General features: G+C 35.6%; 1 protein-coding gene across 3 annotated transcripts; it reads left to right on the top strand.

Annotated features, from left to right (window-relative positions):
• The first annotated feature begins 580 nt into the window (after positions 1 to 580).
• Positions 581 to 6,743, top strand: LOC108982131 (homeobox-leucine zipper protein HDG2-like). Of its 3 annotated transcripts, XM_018953422.2 has the most exons (14): positions 581 to 874; positions 1,102 to 1,284; positions 1,430 to 1,687; positions 2,233 to 2,444; positions 2,599 to 2,716; positions 2,926 to 3,114; positions 3,215 to 3,655; positions 3,765 to 3,866; positions 4,025 to 4,225; positions 4,314 to 4,488; positions 4,645 to 4,916; positions 5,442 to 5,537; positions 5,652 to 6,052; positions 6,313 to 6,743. In XM_018953422.2, the coding sequence occupies exons 3-13, from the start codon at positions 1,583 to 1,585 to the stop codon at positions 6,021 to 6,023; spliced, it is 2,283 nt and encodes a 760-aa protein (XP_018808967.2). In that variant the 5' UTR covers positions 581 to 874; positions 1,102 to 1,284; positions 1,430 to 1,582; the 3' UTR covers positions 6,024 to 6,052; positions 6,313 to 6,743. The 3 variants fall into 3 exon arrangements, with proteins under 3 accessions (XP_018808967.2, XP_018808969.2, XP_018808970.2); XM_018953424.2 differs by lacking the exons at positions 581 to 874; positions 1,102 to 1,284 and having other exon boundaries at positions 1,576 to 1,687; positions 2,181 to 2,444; XM_018953425.2 differs by lacking the exons at positions 581 to 874; positions 1,102 to 1,284 and having other exon boundaries at positions 1,585 to 1,687; positions 2,222 to 2,444.
• The last annotated feature ends 15,190 nt before the right edge of the window (positions 6,744 to 21,933 follow it).

Below are 21,933 nucleotides of genomic sequence, written 5' to 3'. Positions count from 1 at the left end.
ACTCCTAAATAAAGATTAAAAAATGTATTGTACGCAAGATTATGTAACAAAATTTGTCAAAAGTCAGAGGTTACTCATAATTTATAAATTAATAGTCGGTTGCAATGATACACTATAAGAAAAATGTTTATTTGTGACTAATTATTTCTTGCAAAAATGATTATTTCCTATTAAAATGAGTCTGTTTTTGTCACAAATAGTCATTGTCGTCACAAATAATCCGTCATAAATACTCGTTTTTCTAGAAAATGAGTTCAATTTTCCTCCTAGCTAGCTAGCCAAGTATTACATCGATAATTTTGGCTTGTTAATTTTGTTGCTAATTGTTTCCAAACGATGGACAAAGAAAGATAGTATATATAGCAAAAAATGTAGAGCGGTAAAGTTGAAATGTAATGGCAGCAGAGGCATTGGCAAAAACTTATGGAGTCCGGTGGCCGTCATTCGTTGCATCATTCACTGTCGTAGTAGGAAGAAAATAAAATTAAACAGCAAAAATACTCTCTCTCTCTCTCTCTCTCTCCCTCTCTCTCTCAGCAATTACACCCCTTCCTCCCACCATTAAATGCAATTGCACCCTCTCAATAAGCTCGGCAATTACTCCTCGCTGTCACATATTTCTCCATCTTCTTCCCCTTTCTCCCCTTCCTTTCCTCCATATACTTCTCCATTTCCTGCTCTGAAAAACTCTCTATTTCCTCTTCATAAAGTCTGTTCTCCTTCTCTTCTTCTCTATCCCAAAGCTCTTATAACCTAAACTACTTTTGTAACCCCAAACGGTGGTTTCCCTGCAGCCAGTTAACCTCAAAACAGATCTGACCCCTTCTCTTTTTGCCCCTTCTTTTCTTGGGTTCTAAATGTTCTTTCAGTACTGGTAAGTGGAGTTTTTGTGTGCATGCAGTTCTCTTTCTTTAGGCAAGTTTTTTTTTTTTTTTTGGAGCCAAGCCCAAAAAAATAGCAGAAAATATTTCACTATATATATGTGTGTCTCAAAATCCATCTTTTATGTACTAATAATTACTGATACGCTACGCCTTCTCTTTTGCAAATACTTCTTACATTAATTCTTATTTTCATCATGTTTTCTCTTGCTGCGGATAGGGCTGAAGAAAAAGAAAGGGAAACGACGTTGGTGTGAAAGAGATATAGAAACTGAGAAGGCAGAGTGAATTGGATTCTCCGAGATCTTCGTGGGCGTTATGTATTTTTCATTTGGCTTAGTATTGTGATTTCGGTCTCTGTCAAATAAAAGCCGTATAAGATTTTTCAACCCTATCTTTCTTGGTATTTTATTCTTCCTTTTTTGGTTTTCACGTAGCAAATAGATAGGCATGAGGCCTTTTTAATTTATCTCTTTTCTAAGACCAAGAAACCTCAAGTCAGCTTTGCCTGTTCATTAACTTTGTGAAATTCCGTTTGCTTTTCTCAGACCACTGCCAGAGAATCTAGGAAAGAGATATACGTACGCGCCCTTCAAACACCTCTCAAAGGAGCCCAGAAAAACACAGTCCACACATATATATATCCCACAGCTATATATTTACACACTTCGTCAGGGCGGGCGGCTCCTTGGTTTTAAAATATGCCTGCCGGGATTATGGTTCCTGCGAGAAACATGCCGTCCATGATTGGGAGGAACGGGACTGTCGGTGGATATGGATCATCCTCAGGGCTTACCCTTAGTCAGGTCAGTGGTTGAGTTCTCTTATCATCGTGCTCTTTAAATCTGGTGTTTTAAAGGGGTATTTTTTTTTTAATCTCATTCCAGCCAATCGATCCCTTTTAAACTTTTGGTCAATTAATCACGATTTCCCTTTTTATTAACCTAATTAATGTTAATTAGAAAGATGGCTCCATGTTCATTTCCCCAGCCAGTTTTCTGCAACTCTTCATTTTTCATTTTTTCCCGAGTACTCGATCTTCATCTAACCCTCTTTTCTTAAAAAAATATATTATTTTGGAGATTTGTGCTATTTCTAGAAAAATCCTTCTCAATATACTAAAAATATATGCCGAAAGCCTCTCTTTAGAGAGTATATTTTCAAAACTTTTTAGGTTTTGTTTTTTGAAATGGTATCTATAATTAAACATGGGTTTTGCTCTGCAAATACCAAATTTGTACTAATGTATATATATATATGTTGAGAAATGTGGCTTTAAAATTTCCATTCTGTTGTTAGATTGAAAACCCATAAGCCTTCGGAATCTTAAAGATCTGTAGATATGTTCCAGCCTAACATGATGGAAGGTCAGCTCCACCCACTAGACATGACTCAAAACACATCCGAGAGTGAGATTGCCCGCATCCGAGATGACGACTTTGACAGTGGCACTAAATCGGGCAGCGAAAATCATGAAGGTGCCTCCGGTGACGACCAAGATCCACGACCAAAAAAGAAACGCTACCACCGCCACACTCAGCAGCAGATCCAGGAAATGGAAGCGTAAGCTCCAGTACTACCTTTACAAGCTGTTCAAACTTCTAGTTCGTCGTTTTGATCAACGTACTTCTTTATTATGAAATCTAAGAAACCTCCTTTCTTTTCCTTTGATTCCTTTTCTGGTTTTCTTCTCTGTTTCTTCTTCCCATTGTTTTAGTTTCTTTAAGGAGTGTCCACACCCAGATGACAAGCAAAGGAAAGAACTGAGCCGTGAATTAGGGTTAGAGCCGTTGCAAGTCAAATTTTGGTTCCAAAACAAGCGCACCCAAATGAAGGTAAAAACGTGTTTCTGCAATCTTGACCCGTGCTTTTACAAATATAAGCTCTCCGAATATGCTATCAACTACCGTTACAAATTAATTTTCGTCTTCTTTGAAGGAAAGTGGGTTTAAATATATCAGTCAACCTTCTTTTATTGTTTCTTTCTTTTATTTTTTCCCATTTTCAATTTTAATTGCTTGTCCATTCCACAAATTTCTCTCAGACTCAACATGAGCGCCATGAAAACACACAACTTAGGACCGAAAATGAAAAGCTTCGGGCTGATAACATGAGGTATAGAGACGCTCTAAGCAATGCCTCGTGTCCCAATTGCGGTGGCCCGACTGCAATCGGAGAGATGTCCTTTGATGAGCATCATTTGAGACTCGAAAATGTCCGATTAAGAGAAGAGGTCTGGAAATGGAAGTTTTTATAATTTTCTGGGTGCGTTATTTCTGTTAATACTATCCAAAGATCGATAATCATAATCTAGGTTTTTCTTTTGTTTTCAGATTGATAGGATTTCAGCAATTGCAGCAAAGTATGTTGGCAAGCCTGTTGTGAACTACCCTCTTCTTTCTCCTCCAGTTCCTCCTCGTCCACTTGATCTCGGAGTAGGGACTTTCGGGGGGCAGCCAGCGGGCATTGGAGGAGAGATGTATGGTGCTGGAGACCTTCTTAGGTCAATCAGTGCACCAACTGAAGCCGACAAACCTATGATAATTGAGCTTGCGGTTGCAGCTATGGAGGAACTAGTCAGAATGGCACAAATGGGGGAACCCTTATGGATGACAAACCTTGATGGCACCTCTACACTGCATGAAGACGAATATATTAGAACATTTCCTCGGGGAATTGGACCAAGACCCATTAGCTTCAAATGCGAAGCTTCACGAGAAACTGCTGTTGTTATCATGAACCACATCAACCTTGTTGAGATTCTAATGGATGTGGTAGGCTTGATTCTATAGATTTTATCAAAAGTTACGTTTTCTATCATCTGCATGGATATTTTGTAATATTGAGTACTCCTAATCTTTGAGATTCGGTTATGCTATTCAGAATCAGTGGTCTACAGTGTTTTCTGGGATTGTCTCAAGAGCTCTGACTCTGGAAGTACTATCAACTGGAGTAGCAGGGAATTATAATGGAGCACTGCAAGTGGTAAATTATATAGAAAATATATCAATAATTATTATATAGTACTCTGTATTATCTATCAGAAGTTGGGTTTTTATAAACAGGGAAACCCTAATATGTAATGCATTTGAATTAACTTGGTTTTAATATATATAAATGCAAATTTAATGTTTGTAATTCAGATGACAGCAGAATTCCAAGTTCCTTCACCCCTGGTTCCAACTCGTGAGAGTTATTATGTGAGGTACTGTAAACAGCATGCCGATGGGACTTGGGCAGTGGTTGATGTTTCCTTGGACGATTTGCGCCCCAGCCCTGCAGTGAGAAGCCGAAGAAGGCCTTCCGGTTGTTTAATTCAAGAAATGCCCAATGGATACTCGAAGGTATATAATATCTAACATTCATCGCCAGATTACTAATTAATGATCGATCCTTTAATTATTTTCTTAACTTTTATATATATATATGTAGGTTACATGGGTTGAGCATGTTGAAGTTGATGATAGAGGTGTGCACAATCTATATAAGCAGCTTGTTAGCTCAGGTCATGCATTTGGTGCAAAACGTTGGGTGGCCACCCTAGATCGCCAATGTGAACGCCTTGCAAGCGCCATGGCCTCGAACATTCCTACTGGTGATGTTGGGGGTAATTGATTTATATATATATAAATTAGATAAACGTCATGCAATATTCTTTATTCTAATTAAGTTGGAGTTTTATAATATTCGTGGAAACTTGAATATTCATCCAATTAATTGCTAATGTTTTTTGCCAAACCTTTTATCTGTTTATAATATTTAGTCATAACAAATCAAGAAGGGAGAAAGAGTATGCTGAAACTGGCTGAGAGAATGGTCATAAGCTTTTGTGCCGGAGTGAGTGCCTCTACTACACACACATGGACAACGCTGTCTGGAACCGGGGCAGATGATGTTAGGGTGATGACCCGAAAGAGCATAGATGATCCAGGCAGGCCTCCAGGCATTGTTCTTAGCGCCGCTACTTCCTTCTGGCTTCCTGTTCCACCAAAGAGAGTTTTTGATTTTCTGCGTGATGAAAACTCTCGAAGCGAGGTATTATATATATGTATATATATATAACCTTGATCATAAATTTGGAAACAATTAATACAATTAAGGGTTTCAGTAATAGGAAAAGAAAAATGACTTACATTTTTTATTATATGCATCACCCATCGTTTATATATATTAGGCTAGCTACCCCTCACAAAGGAAACCCCCATTATGTTAGGCAAATTTCCAGAACCCGAGTAAACAGCTAGCACGGCATTGTGTACAGCTAGAGCAATAAAGTAGTTGACGATCATTATATAGGCTGAGCATTGACCAGATCACTATATATATATATATATATATATGCAATCATAACGCATATGCACTAATACTCAACTTCTGCAACTAAAATGGAAATGGGATTTTGTTATGGATATATATTTTGTCCCTAATTAATTTGTGAGTCTATTAATTTCCTTTTTCGGAATTTCGAATCTTATATATATTGGAAGTTATTAATATATATGCACGAGTTCCATCTGAGGATTCTGATTGAGTTTTCACTTGTATGTATATATATGACAGTGGGATATTCTTTCGAATGGTGGTGTTGTGCAAGAAATGGCACATATTGCTAATGGGCGGGATACAGGCAACAGCGTGTCTCTTCTTCGAGTGAATGTAAGTCCGTATGAATAAAATATCAATATCCCAAACTGTTTCATGTTCCCGGCCAAGTTATATATTGTATTATTTGAACTTACCCTAATTTTATAAATTAAATAATATTTGCAGAGTGCGAATTCAAGCCAGAGCAACATGTTGATATTACAAGAGAGTTGCACTGATCAAACAGCCTCTTTCGTGATCTATGCTCCGGTTGACATTGTTGCAATGAATCTCGTACTAAATGGTGGGGACCCAGACTATGTGGCCCTTCTTCCCTCAGGATTTGCTATTCTCCCTGATGGAACCTCAAGTACCCTTGGAGCTGGATGCATTGGAGAAGCTGAGTCTGGCGGCTCTCTACTTACTGTTGCTTTCCAGATTTTGGTTGATTCAGTTCCCACAGCAAAACTTTCTCTTGGGTCAGTTGCAACTGTTAACAATCTCATTGCTTGCACCGTCGAGAGGATTAAGGCTTCTTTGTCATGCGAGAACGCTTAATCTGCTCTTCAAACCTTGAGTTCATGCAGGTATACAAGTTAGAAGCAAGTTTTACAGCTTAATGACGTTATTAATTCCTTTATTTCCTAATTTCCAAAAAAATCCCTTAACATTTCTCTAGCTGTTGTTTGACCTTTCATTTATATACATGTGTTTGGATGCATGCCCCTTAGGATTTAGCATTATAAAATAGGAACTAGTAATTAGTAAGGAGATCTATTTGTTTCTCCTTGATCCTCAAATATCGTACTTACTGATCAGATATTTTCTGGGTAATCTTCTTTTGCAGTGTTCTTATCAACTTCATTGTGAGGAAATTTCTGCTTATGTATGATCGAGATCATGGGGGAGAAGTCAAGAGCGCACCTTAAAAGATCCTTTCTAAGCAGTCCACAAAAGTGTTCAAGGATTAGGGGTTCGGGTATTGACTTCCTCGAACGATTTAAAAAATCAAAGAGCTCTTGTTACAAGTTAATTAATATTATAGGGTTGGACTCATCCCTTTCATCTTTCTTAACTTTGTAGTCATCAGGGTTAGGGTTTTGGATCTGTGAAGCTTAAATAGTACGGACGTACGCCTGTCTTCTTTTCCCTTTAATTCGATCGGCTTGTTTGCTGTTTATTTCTGTGTTTTCTTTCCCCTGCTAGCGGACAATGCATGATTTCTTTTTTCACCATTTTAAGAGCTCTTGAAATGGATATGAATCATTTCATCTGGTTTTTATAGTCTTATATTTTCGATCGTTTCCGGTTAATTTGTTTGTCCGATATTGTACTACAAAGAAAGCTAAATGTATGTTTGAAATCAACGTAACTGTTTTTATATATTCTCATACTAATTCACTATCAGTATCCAAAGAAACCTAAATGTGTGTGATTAGATCATTAGTTAGTGATGGATAATTTTTTCTAAACATGTAGCAATTAGCGGCCAATTGCTTATACGTACCTATATATATAGAATAATGTTACTCATCATCTTAACTTTCATCATTATTTTATTATTCTATGATGTGGCATTAGGTGATTGGAAATTATTTATTATATTTCACTTGTAAACTTATCATTTAATACCACATCATGAGATGATGGGAGGATGATGAGAGTTGAGATGATGAATAAAATTTTTCATATATATATATATATATATGCGCGTCAATCGATACCTATATTAATGTGCGTTGTGAAATATCGATACCACACTTTTAATAATTTATTGCATTTAATTTCCTTCACCCGGCGGCTAGCTGATGAGACTTAGAGGCGGAAATTATCTGAACGATGAACCAATTTTAAAAATATAAGTACATACATATGAGCTATAATATATGGAGGGAAGCTCGAACGATGAACCAAATATAATATTGTAATTAATGCACCAAATAAATCACCCAAAATTTAGTCGACTCTTTTGAATAGCTCTTAATTTAGTCGACTCATGATTAATGAACTCTGCAGAACTCTTCCGTCAAACTTCCTACAAGAAAATTAAATGAGCATTTGTGAAGATAATGACTATTTGTGAAGAAATCAGACTCATTTTAATAAAAAATTAATAGTCATTTCTACAAAAAATAGCTGATCACAAATAGCTGCTCACCCAATTAAAAAGGTTGTAATATTTTTATTAGCACCCACTCTTCCATAGTCGGAATTTTGTCTCTCCATCTCTAAAATAACTAGAAATCATGAAATTATTATATATATAATATATATGCTCGGCCCTCGTTATGAAAAATTCATTTGTAAGGGATTTATTATATATTGATGGGGCTCAAACTTTGTTTTCAATATATAGTACTAAATCCTCTAATTAAAATGCAAAATCCGACATGTTATCATGATAAGCTGCTAATTGAGTGAGTGAAAAGCCTCAATGGCATTGATCTCACGACATGTATAAATTAATATTTGTAGATCATGAAGTAATCATTCGAGCCAATTAATCAATGACAATATACCATCTCTCGCAACATAATATCTCAATTTTCGCTTGAGTACTGATCTGTACTGGCGTACTGAAATCTCACAAAATGATCTTTGCATGTGAGAAGAGCTAGCTAGTTTGAATATTGGAATTGCTGGATATGATAACGGGACATCTTGCAAGCATTAATCAGTGAAACTCTGATCTCAAGCATGCATGTGTCAAAAAAATTCTAATTTGTTTGTTTGTTTGTTTTGTTTTGTTTTTTTTTTTTTAATCCAATTTCCCATACTTTATCGACCTAGCTACTTTATCACAACCCATATTGTTAACGCCCAAAAATGCTCAGCTCAAAAAAGAAGAAAGAGATGTTTGGAGCCCTAGGCAATAATCTGATGCGGCTGTATAGTGTCGGTGCATACATTCATGGCGGTGAGCAGTATTTAAATACAGAAAAAATAAGAAGAGCTGAACACACAAATTTACGTGGTTCGGCAATAGGCCTACGTCCACGGGGGTTTGGAGATGCGAGATTCCACTATAATAAGTTTGTTTACAGTCTTTCATAGCCTCTCATTTCTCACTGTACAATAGGAGCTATAGATCTACTTGTTGGAGAAGAAGATATTTTCTTTGGGGCTCTCAAATTGAAGAAGAAGTTGAAGAAGAACCGAAAAGTTCTTGAAACAGTAGGAACCCTGCCCCTTTTATCTAACCATCTGCTTGCGTGCACCTCTTTAGTTGTGAAAAATGTCTGTTTTTCCTATCTAACCCCCTATTTCTTTTCCATTTTCTCCTGACACCTCCAGACACCCTCATACCCTTGTCCTTTCTTGTCTCATTTCCCTCTTTCTTCCTTTGTCTTCTAGTAATGGCCCTTTGATGAGTTGGGTCTTGAAAACCATTTTGGGCATAATATATTTTACCCCCTCACACAAATATTGAAAAACATTATGACCAGCCCTCTCTGTATGTACATATATAATATTATATATGACAACAAAATACTTTATATTTATTGAGTTGTTTCAATGATCAGTGGAAAATGATGTATATTTCAATGAAAAAATGGATTATTCAAGCTGGTATATATATATGGCTCAGTAGTACTGTGACCAATATTTCAATTGTTTTGAATCTATGCAGCTCCAATTAATATAATTCCTTCATTAATACCGAAAAGTATAATTGGTTAATTAATTTATGCATTGATTCGTATTCATGATCAATAGTAGATCATCAGTACCCTTAATAAAGACTATTCCCATGCAATATTAATAATAAATTAGACGATCAGTACTAACCTTAATTAGAAACAAAACTAGACGTTGCATCAATTAGCGGCAATCCATGCATGCGCAGTAGCTTATAAATACCAGCATTCCTTGCTTACAAGCAAGCACTTGGCCGCGGAGCAGCAATTATTAATTAAACACAGCATCAAACAGCAAAACATGAGCGTACGTAAAAACACATACAGTAGCTAGCATATTCAAGTTCAAAAAGAACATATATGATCCTCCATAATTAATAGAACAAAACCCAAATGCATGAACATACATCATGTGTAGCTCACCAACCAGTACAAATTAACCAACAACATATATATACTACAACAGAAACGCTCTTTAGGGACGAAATTTTTCATCCCAAATTATAGTCATTTTGTCCAAAAATATATTTTGGGACGAAAAAAATTCATCTCGAGCTTGTTCCAGCAACATTGTCCCAAAAGATATTTTGGTATGAAAATCATCATTTCATCCCAAAATATATCTTTTGAGACGGATTTGAAGGAAACTGTTCGAACGGGGAATTTCTTTTGTCACAGTTGAAATTCGTCCTAAAATATCGTTCGAATAGTTACAATTATACAATTATCTATTGCAAAATCCGTGCGAACAAAAATAAATTATATACCCGTTCGAACGGTATAAATATAGCTTTCCGTTCGAATGTTAAAAGGACAGATCAAACGGTATAAGCGTTCAAACATGGAAAATTATGCTCGAACGCTACGAAAATAAATGGCGTTCGAACGTTATGTGATCATTCGAAAGATTTAATAAATTGCGTTCGAATGTTATGCGGTCATTCGAACAATAACTATTTTATTTAAACTCAATAATAAAAAATCAAATAGGCATTCATAATATTTGAAAAAATACATTAGAAACTGTTCAATATTCACAAAATTTTTATAATAAGTGCGAACTAAATAAAGAACCATAAGACTGGTATTGTTCGTACATAAATAGATAATCCAAAAATCTGTATGTAAAAAACCATCAGTTGCTTGGAGGCCTGTACTATTGCATAAGCCGCTGCATTTGGAGTTGCATCTGTCTTCTGAACTCTTGTTGTTGTTCTTCATGTTGTTTGATGCACATCTTCATGTCTGCTTATTTCGTCAATTGAGCCTCAAACTTATACTGTCTTGCAGTCAATTTTTCGATTCTAGAATTTGCATTATTTAGCACTATAGAAGTCATAGAGGTAAACCCGGAAGAAGAGGAAGAGGGAGAAGGCTTTACACAATGACCCAAACCCCTCAAATATCTTGAACGTTGACTTAGGACTTGTCTAAAAATATCAATATCATTTGTTCATGAATTTTGATCTGACGCAGATTCAGAACGTAAGGCAACTATTTTATCCTAGACATATATAAGATAAAGAATTAATATCGTTATAAATATTCTAATATATTTAATTAAAACATTTTATAATACTTACATAACTTTCACGGGCATCAGGATGAGTCCACTCTCCATTACGATCAGTGTGTGATGCGGCATATAATTTTGTCATATCATAATTGGTATATGAATCTTGCTACAATAAATAAGTGTTAAGATATAAAGTCATTATGATTCATCCAAATAATTAACTATATCCAATAAAAAAATAGAAATACCAATTTCTTAGAGAGGCGATAGAAAGATCTTGAGCCTGCATGATGATTAATCTTCAATTTTGATCTATTTGTTTTACTTATAAAACTTTGCTCCTGCAAAGAAATTGAAAATATTATGAAGCGAAATAACAAATTGGACAAGTAAAATAATTAAATTTAATTATACCTGATATGATGAATCCTCAAACATGTCACAAATTTTTTCCCACTCAGAAGGTCGGACATCCTGAAAAGGATGTTGGGTGCATCTTCCTTGTTCTCAAACTTATTATAATGCTCATGACACATCGCCTTATATTTGCGGAATGCATTACTCATAAGCTCTTCCACAGTCTTACGCTCCTCTCTACGACCAAAATTTAATACGAAATCATCCTTAAAAAAATATAGTCACAAACATATTATCATTTATAATATTCTAAATTTAAGTAAAATATAGAAATTTATTCTACTAAATCAATATTTTAAACATTACCAAACATCGCTTCTTGATAAGCTCTTTAACATCTTGGGGGAACTTTCTTCTATGAAGTCATTGCCAAAGGTGCATAAGTTCGTATAAGAGCACCCAAATGCGATGCAAACCAAGCTGCTGGTTGTCCTTCGCCTTCGGTATGTTCGTCAGGAATGTTAACCTTGATCTTATCCACCTTATGATATTTTTTTAACGTCATGCCTCTAGTGGTGCCTCGACCTTGAGGAGATTGTACTGTAGGCTCTATAAAATATAACATTATAATCAATCTCTATTATATATCTATTATATGACCTTAATTAATAACTTTTATGAGTATTAGATTTTTACCTTATTTTGTAGATGAGTTGCAAACTTTCTTTCTCTTTGGTGTTATAATTTCAAACCACTGATACATTCAATAAGTAAAATATTTGTCATCAAGTGTAATGTTAACACATAATTGGTCAATCATAATCTGTATCAGTTTTATTTGACAATTTGCTCTCATCATCTGTAGATATTTCATATGATTCAACATTTTTCTCAATTGTCGCATCAATAATTTCAGCCTCAATATCTTCTCTATTTAATGGAATCATCTCATACTGGCTCAAATCCACAAACAAATTTATAGTGGGTTGACTTTCTTCGTATGATTCTTGAGTAGAGGGGTCATTTTCTTCTTCATCTTATCCTTCCGCTTGAGAAATAACATCATATATATTTCTTGGAGAATATTTTTGTACTACTCACCATTGATTTCCTAACTCCAGGTCTAAGTAGAATACTAGAGATGCATGAAAATTTAAAATAAAAGGATCATCTTTATACCTTTTTTTTTTATGTATTAACAATAAAAAAATATTCATCATCACGGACTCTACTTCGAGGATTGTTTAAATTCCACCAATCACACTTAAACAGATATACCGCAAACTCCCCCAAATATTTCATTCCAATTATATCGACAATAATCCCATAGAAATCAATGTTTTCTTCATCATAACTTCCTTCGACTAGGACACCACTATTTTGGATTTTCCTATAACAATCTCAATCCATTGTGTGATACCTACTTCCCTAAGAAATATATGCAGAATATCGAGCTGCGCGTCTCGATGGGCCACGCGCCAATGCATACAGTTCATCCGATATATCGTTTGTATTATTCGCATGAATTTGTACAACCTACATATTGAGTAAAGCATATATTATATCAAAATTTAAATCAATATTTTTCCATTGGTTATTGAGTAGAACATAAGTAATGTCATTACCCATTCTTCAAACCATCTCGGGAACTCCTCTTCATGTATCTGGTTTATATCATTTACTCCCAGTTCCTTGAGCACGTTAATATGATCACTGAAATTGATGATTACCACTAGTCTTTTATATTTTTAGAATTTTTTTAAAGTAAATGAACGAATTTAAATTAAGAAAAAGTTATAACTTACTTCAAGTGGTTCTCTATCTCAGGCAATTGTTCAGCACGTACCACTGAGTTTTCTCGAACTCTCTTCCACACAAGTTATAACCACGCAATACGCTGGTTCGTGAGAGACTGTGAGTAGCGGGAGGAGAGCGAGATTGTGAGGTTCTATCATGTATTTGCAGAACATTTCCTGTTCGAATGGTTATTTACTATCCGTTCGAACGTGAAACAATGAAGGTGCAAAAATTTCCCTCCTAAAGTTTCCTGTTCGAACGGATAAATAGTATGTTCGAACGGTAATGGATGCATTCTCGCTCTGGTTCATAAACGTTCGAACACTTATTATTAACAGTTCGAACGGTTTGGTAAATGTTTAATAATATTTTTTTTACACTATACATTTAAATAAAAGAACAACAATAATATATATAGACATATTAGATGATATTATAGTTTAGTAACATAGTAATATCATATTATAATATATAATTGAGCATATTATATATTATATTATAGTAAAGTATATATGAATATATAATATCATACTAATTAAATTATAAGTAACATATATATAGTATCAACATATTGTCTCATCTAAAGTACTAGCATATATAGTGTCATCTATAGTACTAGCATCTATAGTGTCATCTAATTAGACTATAACTAAAATATAATATGTTTATATTAGACTATAGATAACATATATATAGTATCATATATAGTGTCATTTAATTGGGCTATAACTAAAATATATTACGTTAATATATTAGACTATATATAACTTATATATAGTATCATATCTAGTGTCATCTAATTAGACCATAACTAAAATATAATATGTTAATACATTAGACTATATATAACATATATATAGTATCAAATATAGTGTCATCTAATTAGACTATAACTAAAATATAATATGTTAATATATTAGTATAGTATTTAAATGTATTAAAGTAAATCGTTCGAACGTACCATTCGAACGCTGGGTAGGACGTTTGAACGGCATGAACTAAACAAGTTTATTAATTAACTATTTGAACGTTGTTTTGGACGTTTGAACGGTACCCCGTTCAACCGTTGTTTTATACGTTCAAACTATACGAGTCAAACAAGTTTGCATATCGTTTGAACACTATTTTAGGCGTTCGAACGATATAATTAAATTTAATAATATTAGTGAATCATTATTTTTATTCTATATTGTAGTTCTATTAATTCTTAACGAGAATATATATTATATTATAATTAAATTAATATAGAAATTTATCACATTTTGTTAAATATTTAATTTCTATTAATATTAATCTAATTAATATTAAATAATGTGATATTATTTTTATAAAATTCTATTGTTCACAATGTCTCATTTTATTAAATTACTATTCGTATGTAATTTAGTGATTAGTTATTTATTACATTTTTATCGTTAATGTTGTATTGATAAGCTCTTTATTTGTAAATTTCTGGTTGATTATAATGTCTTCTTCTAGAGCGAGACGTAAGCGATGCAATCCAGCTGAGACTAATATCAGTCCAGGCAGGGAGATGACTGTTTCACTAGAGCGACAAGTGAAACTTTCTGACTTCCAGAGTCTTGTCTAGGAGGGTCATTCCCTGCTATCAGTCTTCAACGATTGTGGTTGAGGACCTGTCTTAGATGAGTAGGAGGAATCATGGGAGACTGTCTCCTATATTGACATTGTTGCTGAGTTCTATTGAGAGATTGATGGTGCCAACCCAAATGACGGAGGGGCATATAGGATCTCTGTCCGAGGAGTTCTAGTTGTATTTCACGGGACAGACTCCTTGAGTATATCGGTATTCCTAGGCTGCTAGATGCATATCCGAACGTGGTACCTAGAGAGTCTGATCCTTCAGCTGTGGTGGAGACAGCTGAGGAAGAGGCACCAGTTTATACAGATGAGGTCGATGCCCTTGCTGATCATGAGGTGAGAGATTTGGTTGTTGGTCCAGATGCTCCTCCATATGATGGGACGAAGAGCATCAATCAGATAGATCTATCTTCTTTCTTCAAGATCATAAATTTGATAATCACCAACAATATTGGCCCTCGATAGCACAAGACAAAGGTTGGCATTGATCGGACGAAATTTATGATATGGGTCACTCGTGGCATTCCTATCGACCTAGTGGGGTATATATTCGATAGGTTTCGATTAGAGTCCCAGTACATTTCGACTGATATACTGTCATTCGGGATCCTGATCATCCGATTTCTGCTATTTGCCGGTGTCGTGCCTGATGTTGATAAGCGTAAACAGGAGCTGATGGGACCGATCAACAGCACCACCCTTTCACGCAGCATGGGACACTTGAGACTGCGTCTTCGTGGACATGTTCCAGACTCGGTTGATCCTCAGAGAGATGCGTAGCAGGAAGATCATGGAGTATCGGCTGCTGAGACATCCAGACGGGCTGATGCATCAATACACAACGCTACTCGTGAGGACATAGCCAAGATTGTGCGTGCAGCGATCTGTGGACAGACATTAGCGGTGATCAATGCAGTGCGTATGGAGGTCCGTTCTGTTGTGTCTGAGTTTCGTACAAAGATTACTGCTAGCCTATTTGAGTTACGTATGAAACTTGATGCCATGTCTGCAACTCAGGTCACCATCAGTACTCGACTGACACAGATAGAAGAACGCTTAGCTACAGTCAAGGAAGTGTGCAAAGAGTTGGGGTCTTAGTACTTTCTATCTTTTATTTATTTATTTAATTTATTTTTTAGAATGGACAATATTTAGTATTTTGTAAATGGAAAATACTACTCTTCCCACTTGTTTCTACCCCTAATTCTTACCGCTGTGATTTTTTTTATTACTTAATGATTAAGTAAGTGTTTTTTAATAATATTATGATTTTTTTTTATTTTTTAAAATATATTTAAATGTGTTAAAAAAATACATGTAAAAAAATAAAAAAATAAAAACTCATCTCAAAACTACTAGCAGGAGCCCCAGTGGGAGCTCCCACCAGTGGGAGTAGTATCGCTCTTTGTAAATTCAGTATTTAATTATGAATTAGTATTATTTTATATTTTTTGAACTAATTATTGATTTATATTATTCATATTATTTAATTGATAAATTTATTTTAATTACTAGTTAATATAAATATAATTCTCCAAAAGAAAACATATGATCACGGGTCGAATCCTACAAATTAAGTTCGAACAATGTTGATTCATCATTGGAACGATGAAATTTGTACGTTCGAACAATAGAATAATTTTCCGTTATAATAGTTTTACTTAATGTGCCAAAATTTATGTTTGAACGGTTAAATTTAACTGTCCAAACATTAAAATATTACATACAAACGATTTCATTATGAGGGACAAAATATTTCGTCCCTAACTATACCGTTCGAATGCAATCGAATGGTATAGTTCTTCCGTCGTTTTTTTGGCACGAAATATGAAATTCATTCTTAAATCTTACTTTTTGAGATGATTTTTATTTCGTCTCAAAACAAAATCATCTTTTTTGTTGTAATAATATATATATATATATATATATAAACCAACAAGATAGTACAGAAACAGGCCAATTACACAGACCAACAGTCCACAAATTAAATAACCAACAACAATAATCACAACACATGATAGTATACAGAGTAGTGAATAATGGCGCGCTGTACACAGCCAGGAGCAGTAGTGTTTGTACATGATGTTCATATATATTCCTGCAAAATAAACAACACATGCAAAGCATCCAAGCAAGAAGCAGCAGTAGTACTACTACGTACACAGCTTGCAGCTAGAATTCTGCACATCTAGCTGCAATATAGCACCACAGAGGATGTCCATAGTCGCACCAGTACTAGCTAATAACAGCAGTATCCAATCCAGAGGCAAATTCAGAACTACAAAAAGGAACAGCATGCAGCAAGTAGTACTAGCTAGCTAGCAAGCATCCCGCACACATTGTAATTAACAACACAAAATAAGCAAGCAGTAGCAATATTGAATTGGAAGTACGAGAGCTAAACCATAAAATCATGATCTGGTAAGACAATTTCATGTTAGACTATAATTTAAAGAATAAAAAATTCCTCTTCTAATTAATGCATAATAAATCACCACTTCTATAAAAAATTTGAACTTTTTAGAAAAGATAAATTTAATTATTTCAATTGAAACTGCTAACATCATGAATATCATGCATTTCTCTGCCTTTCTAGAGAAAAACACCTCACCTCAATATAAGTGAGCGACTCGCACTTATGATCGATTGCAAGAGATTTTACGTACATTTATGACGTGAAAAATTGGTCCAAATTTGGCTTACAATTGACAAGAAAATAATAAGAGGTCAGGAACTTCTTCCTTTAATTATAACATAAAAGGAGCATCTCTCGACCTTGTGAACATAATCGATCTATCCATATTGCTTAACAATAGAGGAAAAACTAGTTTTTAAAAATATAAAAGTCAAGAAAAATGAATTTTTGTGATCAATTTATTACAACTAAAAGATTTTTCACAATCAATTTTAACTGCAAATAATCATTTTGCTGAAATTAATTGATTGTAAATAAACAATTTTTTTGTAGTCATGATCAATATATATAGCCATATATACCAAAACTTCTTCAAAATCTATTTGATGACAAACCAAATATTGGCTACCTAGCTATTTTTGTATATATACTATATATTCTTCAAAACAATAAATTAAATGTCCCGCTTCATAACTATATGAGGAAGCGCCATTAATGGACTGACTAATCCATTAACCTATAATGTGTACGATTACTGTTTTTAATAATTAGATTCAGACAAGATCGACCCAAATTCAAGTAGACATTATGGCTGACAAGAGTAGTACTACTGTCCCATGAATGTAACACACGGGATAGACAGTGAACCAAAGAAATATTGGTGTTTAATGGCCATGCATTGTTTTACGACGACCATTTGATAATGTCAAGGTCATGATTGATTAAGATATTATGATGTTTGGTACGTACTACGCCATGAATCAATCATGCATGCAGCTTGGGCATTAAGATCATCCAAAGTTCATTATTTTTCCCGTACGTGAGCTATAATGGGTACCCCATTAAAGCTCTGATGGAGATAGAAACCATCAAGCTGCTAGCTAATTGCTCATGTACATAAATTGAAAATAATGCTAGTACCCCACACGTACGTGCAAGTTGCAACTTAATCTATCGGCCCGCCTCCCCAAAAGGAAAATTTTAATTACTCGATGCTTTTTAACCAAAAACTTGAATTGAAGTCCCTACAATAATATGCATATTTTGCAGTAACATTAGATATTCATCTATAAGACGAGTAATAATATATATAATCATATAATATGAAATGTGCGAGCACTATTTTTTAAATATGATAGAGTCCATCATTAAAAAAAAAAATTATGTGAATCCCATAGAAAATAATTAGTTTTAAAATAAATATACGAAATTTGCACATTTTAAAACTGTATGTATCATTTCTCTTAGTGATATGAAAACTCTTTTTGTCTCCTCACTGAACCAACTCGCTGACATTCTCACAAACTGTTGCCTATAGCTCTCTTCCATGCAGCCTCTGCATATCAAATTTGGCATCTGTCCTGATCCACGACCATGTTTGAAGGTGAGTGATAGCGCTGCTTCAAAATTAATGGACCACCAGAATTCTAGCTACACCAAAACAGAGGATAAAGTCACTCCACAAATCATGCAATTTTCCTCAAATCATGCACCAAGAAATCTAAAAGACAGAGGATAATATCCCATGGCTGGTTACTCTTTGTCACAAATCAGAATTTTTCTTTGCTTTTAAAAACTTCCACACGTTTGTGATATCTCAGTTCGACGCCAATATCAAAAATTTTCAAAGTGATGAGGGCGGTGAGTTAGCAGGGATTTCAGTAAATATCTATCCATGGTGTTCCATGCTAAACTACCTCCTTGATTCTATCTATATTGTTTCTCCACTACCATTTTTGTGTTAAATAGACAATCATCTTCCACACTTGGCATGGACTCTCCTTTCCTTCGGCTTTATGGTAAAAATCCAGATTATGGAATATTTCGAATTCTTGGCACAATATGTTCCTTGTGTGTTCATTGGATATAGTGTGACGCACAAAGGTTACAAATGTCTGTACCCACCAACATGTTGTATCTATACATTGCACCTTGTGGTATTTGATCAATCCCAGCTGCCATACACCCAACCAACCAATCTTTATGGGACTAATACTGTTGAGGGGGATTTCGGCACCTTTTCAGAATGGGAAGACCAAGTTTTGCAACCTACACCCTCTCCTCCTCAGCCTCTTGCATCAGCCTTTGCATTACCCACAATACCTGTAAGAACCATCCCACTACCAGGCCCAGGCCCATGGAAAACGCTTCCAGAGTTCACGTCGCTCGGGTTCACGCCATATTTCCTCTTTCATGCACATCCATCCGTTCCTCCTTTTTAGGTTTTATCTGTTTTCCATTTATAGCCTATATATATGTTATGCTTTTCTCAACCCTAAATTCAGTGTCGCTGCCCTCTCATTCACACCTCAGCCATCCAAACGCTTCTGAACATCCACTCCCTTCTGTGAACCTTAGTCCAGAACCGCACCACCACACAACAAGCCATCGTGTCTCCGTAAAACACCAAACTGAAGGGCTCAGTTTGCACCTAGTAAACCGCCACCCCTAAGCCGTTCGGTCATCACTCTCCACTATGAAACTCAGTCCAAACCTCACCACCGTGCTTAGCCATACGAAGCTGCCGCCCAACTTCCCTGTGTCCAAGCTTTGCCTTCCTCTGTTTTGGTAGCCGAAAATAGAGCAGTTCAGCCCCTTAAGCCGCTGTTGTCCCCTCCACCAAAAGCTCATCCTTGCGGTGACCCACAAAAACTGCCGGTGAGGACTCCCCATCACCCTCTGTCTGCCGCACGCCACCTCGACCTCTAGGTAAGCCACCAACATCCCTAGCTGCATCTCCCCTTTTTTGCATTGCTCTCTTCGCCTCTCGCTCACTCACCTCGCCCTCTCTTCTTCTTCTTGTGCTCAGCCTAGCTCGTCGGAATCTTTGCCGCACTCCTACTCTTCAGCCTCACCCCACAGTCCCGCCAGCCAGCCCTGTCGCGCCGTGCTCCTCCACACTTGCCTTAGTCTCCATGGAGTAAGTCCCTGCCGCCGCAAGTCCGTGTGTTTTGTTTCTTTAGTTTTGTTCTTATGAGTTATATGTGTATATATATATATATATATATATATATAAGTTATTAACCTAATAGTTCAGTGTTATTACCAGTTTACCCTTAGTGTATGTTCCAGATTCATATTTTCGAATGAGGGGTCTATTTGAGTTTATGTTAAATGGGTTTTTATTTTTAAGTCCTATAAAATATTATATTTGTGTAGATGATATTTTTAATAATATTGTTAACTAAAGAAAGTAAATTTTTTTTTTAGAGAAGAGTTTTCAATGACGTATTTTATAAGATTTTTTTTTTTTTTATAGTTAAAGTATCCTATCAATTTGTAATACATTCTTGGTATTCTAGATATTTTAATATTGGTATTTATAAAGTTCCGTAATTATCATAATACTTGTTCGATTAAATTCTTGTTCAGTACGAATTCGATTAAGTGGATATCGATGGTTTTGGGAAATGATGCTATTTTGAGGGTATGAGGATTTTAGGTTTGAGGAATTTAAAATAGATTATTCTAATATTTTAGGCTTAAATATCGAAGTATGTGATCGACTGAAAATATCGAAGTATGTGTCCGAAACTTCGCTCGACACCCGCTCGACAGTCAGCTTGAATGGAATGCCAAAACCCTAGGTTCGCTCGAGCCAATGTTCTCAACAATGAATCCACACGGTTTTCTATAAATAGGAAGCGTCGCCTCTTTTGATATTTCACTTCTTCAGTCATTTTTGTGTTTTACACTTCAGTGAATTTTGTGAGAGAGACGTGAGGGAGAGTTAAATTCTTAGTGAAGAAGTTTTGTATTAAATCTCATGCACTCCATCTTTGTTTTATAGTGAAAGCTCTGATACCGACCCCACTAGTGGACGTAGACTCACATTGAGCTAAACCACTTAAATATTCGTGTACTGTGTGTGATTGTCATTATTTTTCTTGTGTTTATTTCTGCTGCAATACTTCTAATTAGTCTTCGATATTCGGTTATTCCCAACACCAACTGTGGCTCACTATCAACTTGTTAAAAGAATCCTTTAGTATGTTCAAGGCACCACACATTTTGGTATGCGAATTCTTACCAATAGTAGCTTGGATCTCTATGGCTACTCCAATGCTGATTAGGCTGAATGCCTTCTAACTCGTCACTCAACCTCTGGCTACTGCACCTTCCTTGGCAACAACCTCATTTCGTGGAGTGCAAAAAAATAAGCCATGGTAGCTCATTGTAACAGCCTCAGTGCTTTGTATATTACTATAAATCTGATTCTCCATGGACGTACGAAGCATGTTAACTTGACTATCACTACGTACGTGAACAAGTTGCTTTGGGGTCTTTGGAAACTTCTTTTGTCTCCTCACCGAACCAACTTGTTGACATCCTTACCAAACCATTTCCAAAAGCTCTCTTCCTCTCTGCATATCAAACTTGGCCTCTGTTCTGATCCACGTCACCACCAGAATTCTAGCAACACCAAAACAGAGGACAAGGTCACTCCAGAAATCATGCATTGTCCTCAAATCATGCACCAAGAAATTTGTAACATATAGAATACTATTCCATAAAATCTTCCAAGTCAAATGTATCCTGCATGTTCTTTACTAGGAAAGACCAGTTGCGTATACTGTGCTTCACCCGCCCTATCTATCTGCACGCTGGCAAGTAGGGGCTTATCTATGTGATTCGATACGCTTCGCTTGTTTCTATATGATAATATGCAACTTGGTTGCTGCGCTCCCCGCGAGTAAGAGCGAGTGAGTGAAGAATGAATGATCTTCCAAATAAAAAGAGTGATTGAGTCTGACTCAAGCAAGTAAGTGAAAGGCATGGCAAGAGAACGAATTCAACTCGCGAACGATCAGCTAGGATCGATCCTTTTGTGCCAGTACTGTTGCAAGAATAGGGTAGGAATGGATAGGGGTAATGGCAGGTAGTGAGCCCTATTGGGTCTTAGGGTCGCTTGGGAGCACCTTG

Source organism: Juglans regia, chromosome 10 (genome assembly GCF_001411555.2).
Source record: "Juglans regia cultivar Chandler chromosome 10, Walnut 2.0, whole genome shotgun sequence".
Classification (NCBI taxonomy): domain Eukaryota; kingdom Viridiplantae; phylum Streptophyta; class Magnoliopsida; order Fagales; family Juglandaceae; genus Juglans; species Juglans regia.
Note: the sequence above shows the minus strand (reverse complement) of the source record. Positions and strands in the feature narration are given on the sequence as shown.

Bases quoted from the DNA above. Each gene is read 5' to 3' on its own strand.
- LOC108982131 (XM_018953422.2), top strand. From the start codon at position 1,583: ATGCCTGCCGGGATTATGGTTCCTGCGAGAAACATGCCGTCCATGATT. The intron at 1,688-2,232 runs GTCAGTGGTTGA...GATATGTTCCAG, and splicing joins CAGGGCTTACCCTTAGTCAG to CCTAACATGATGGAAGGTCA. The intron at 3,656-3,764 runs GTAGGCTTGATT...TATGCTATTCAG, and splicing joins TTGAGATTCTAATGGATGTG to AATCAGTGGTCTACAGTGTT.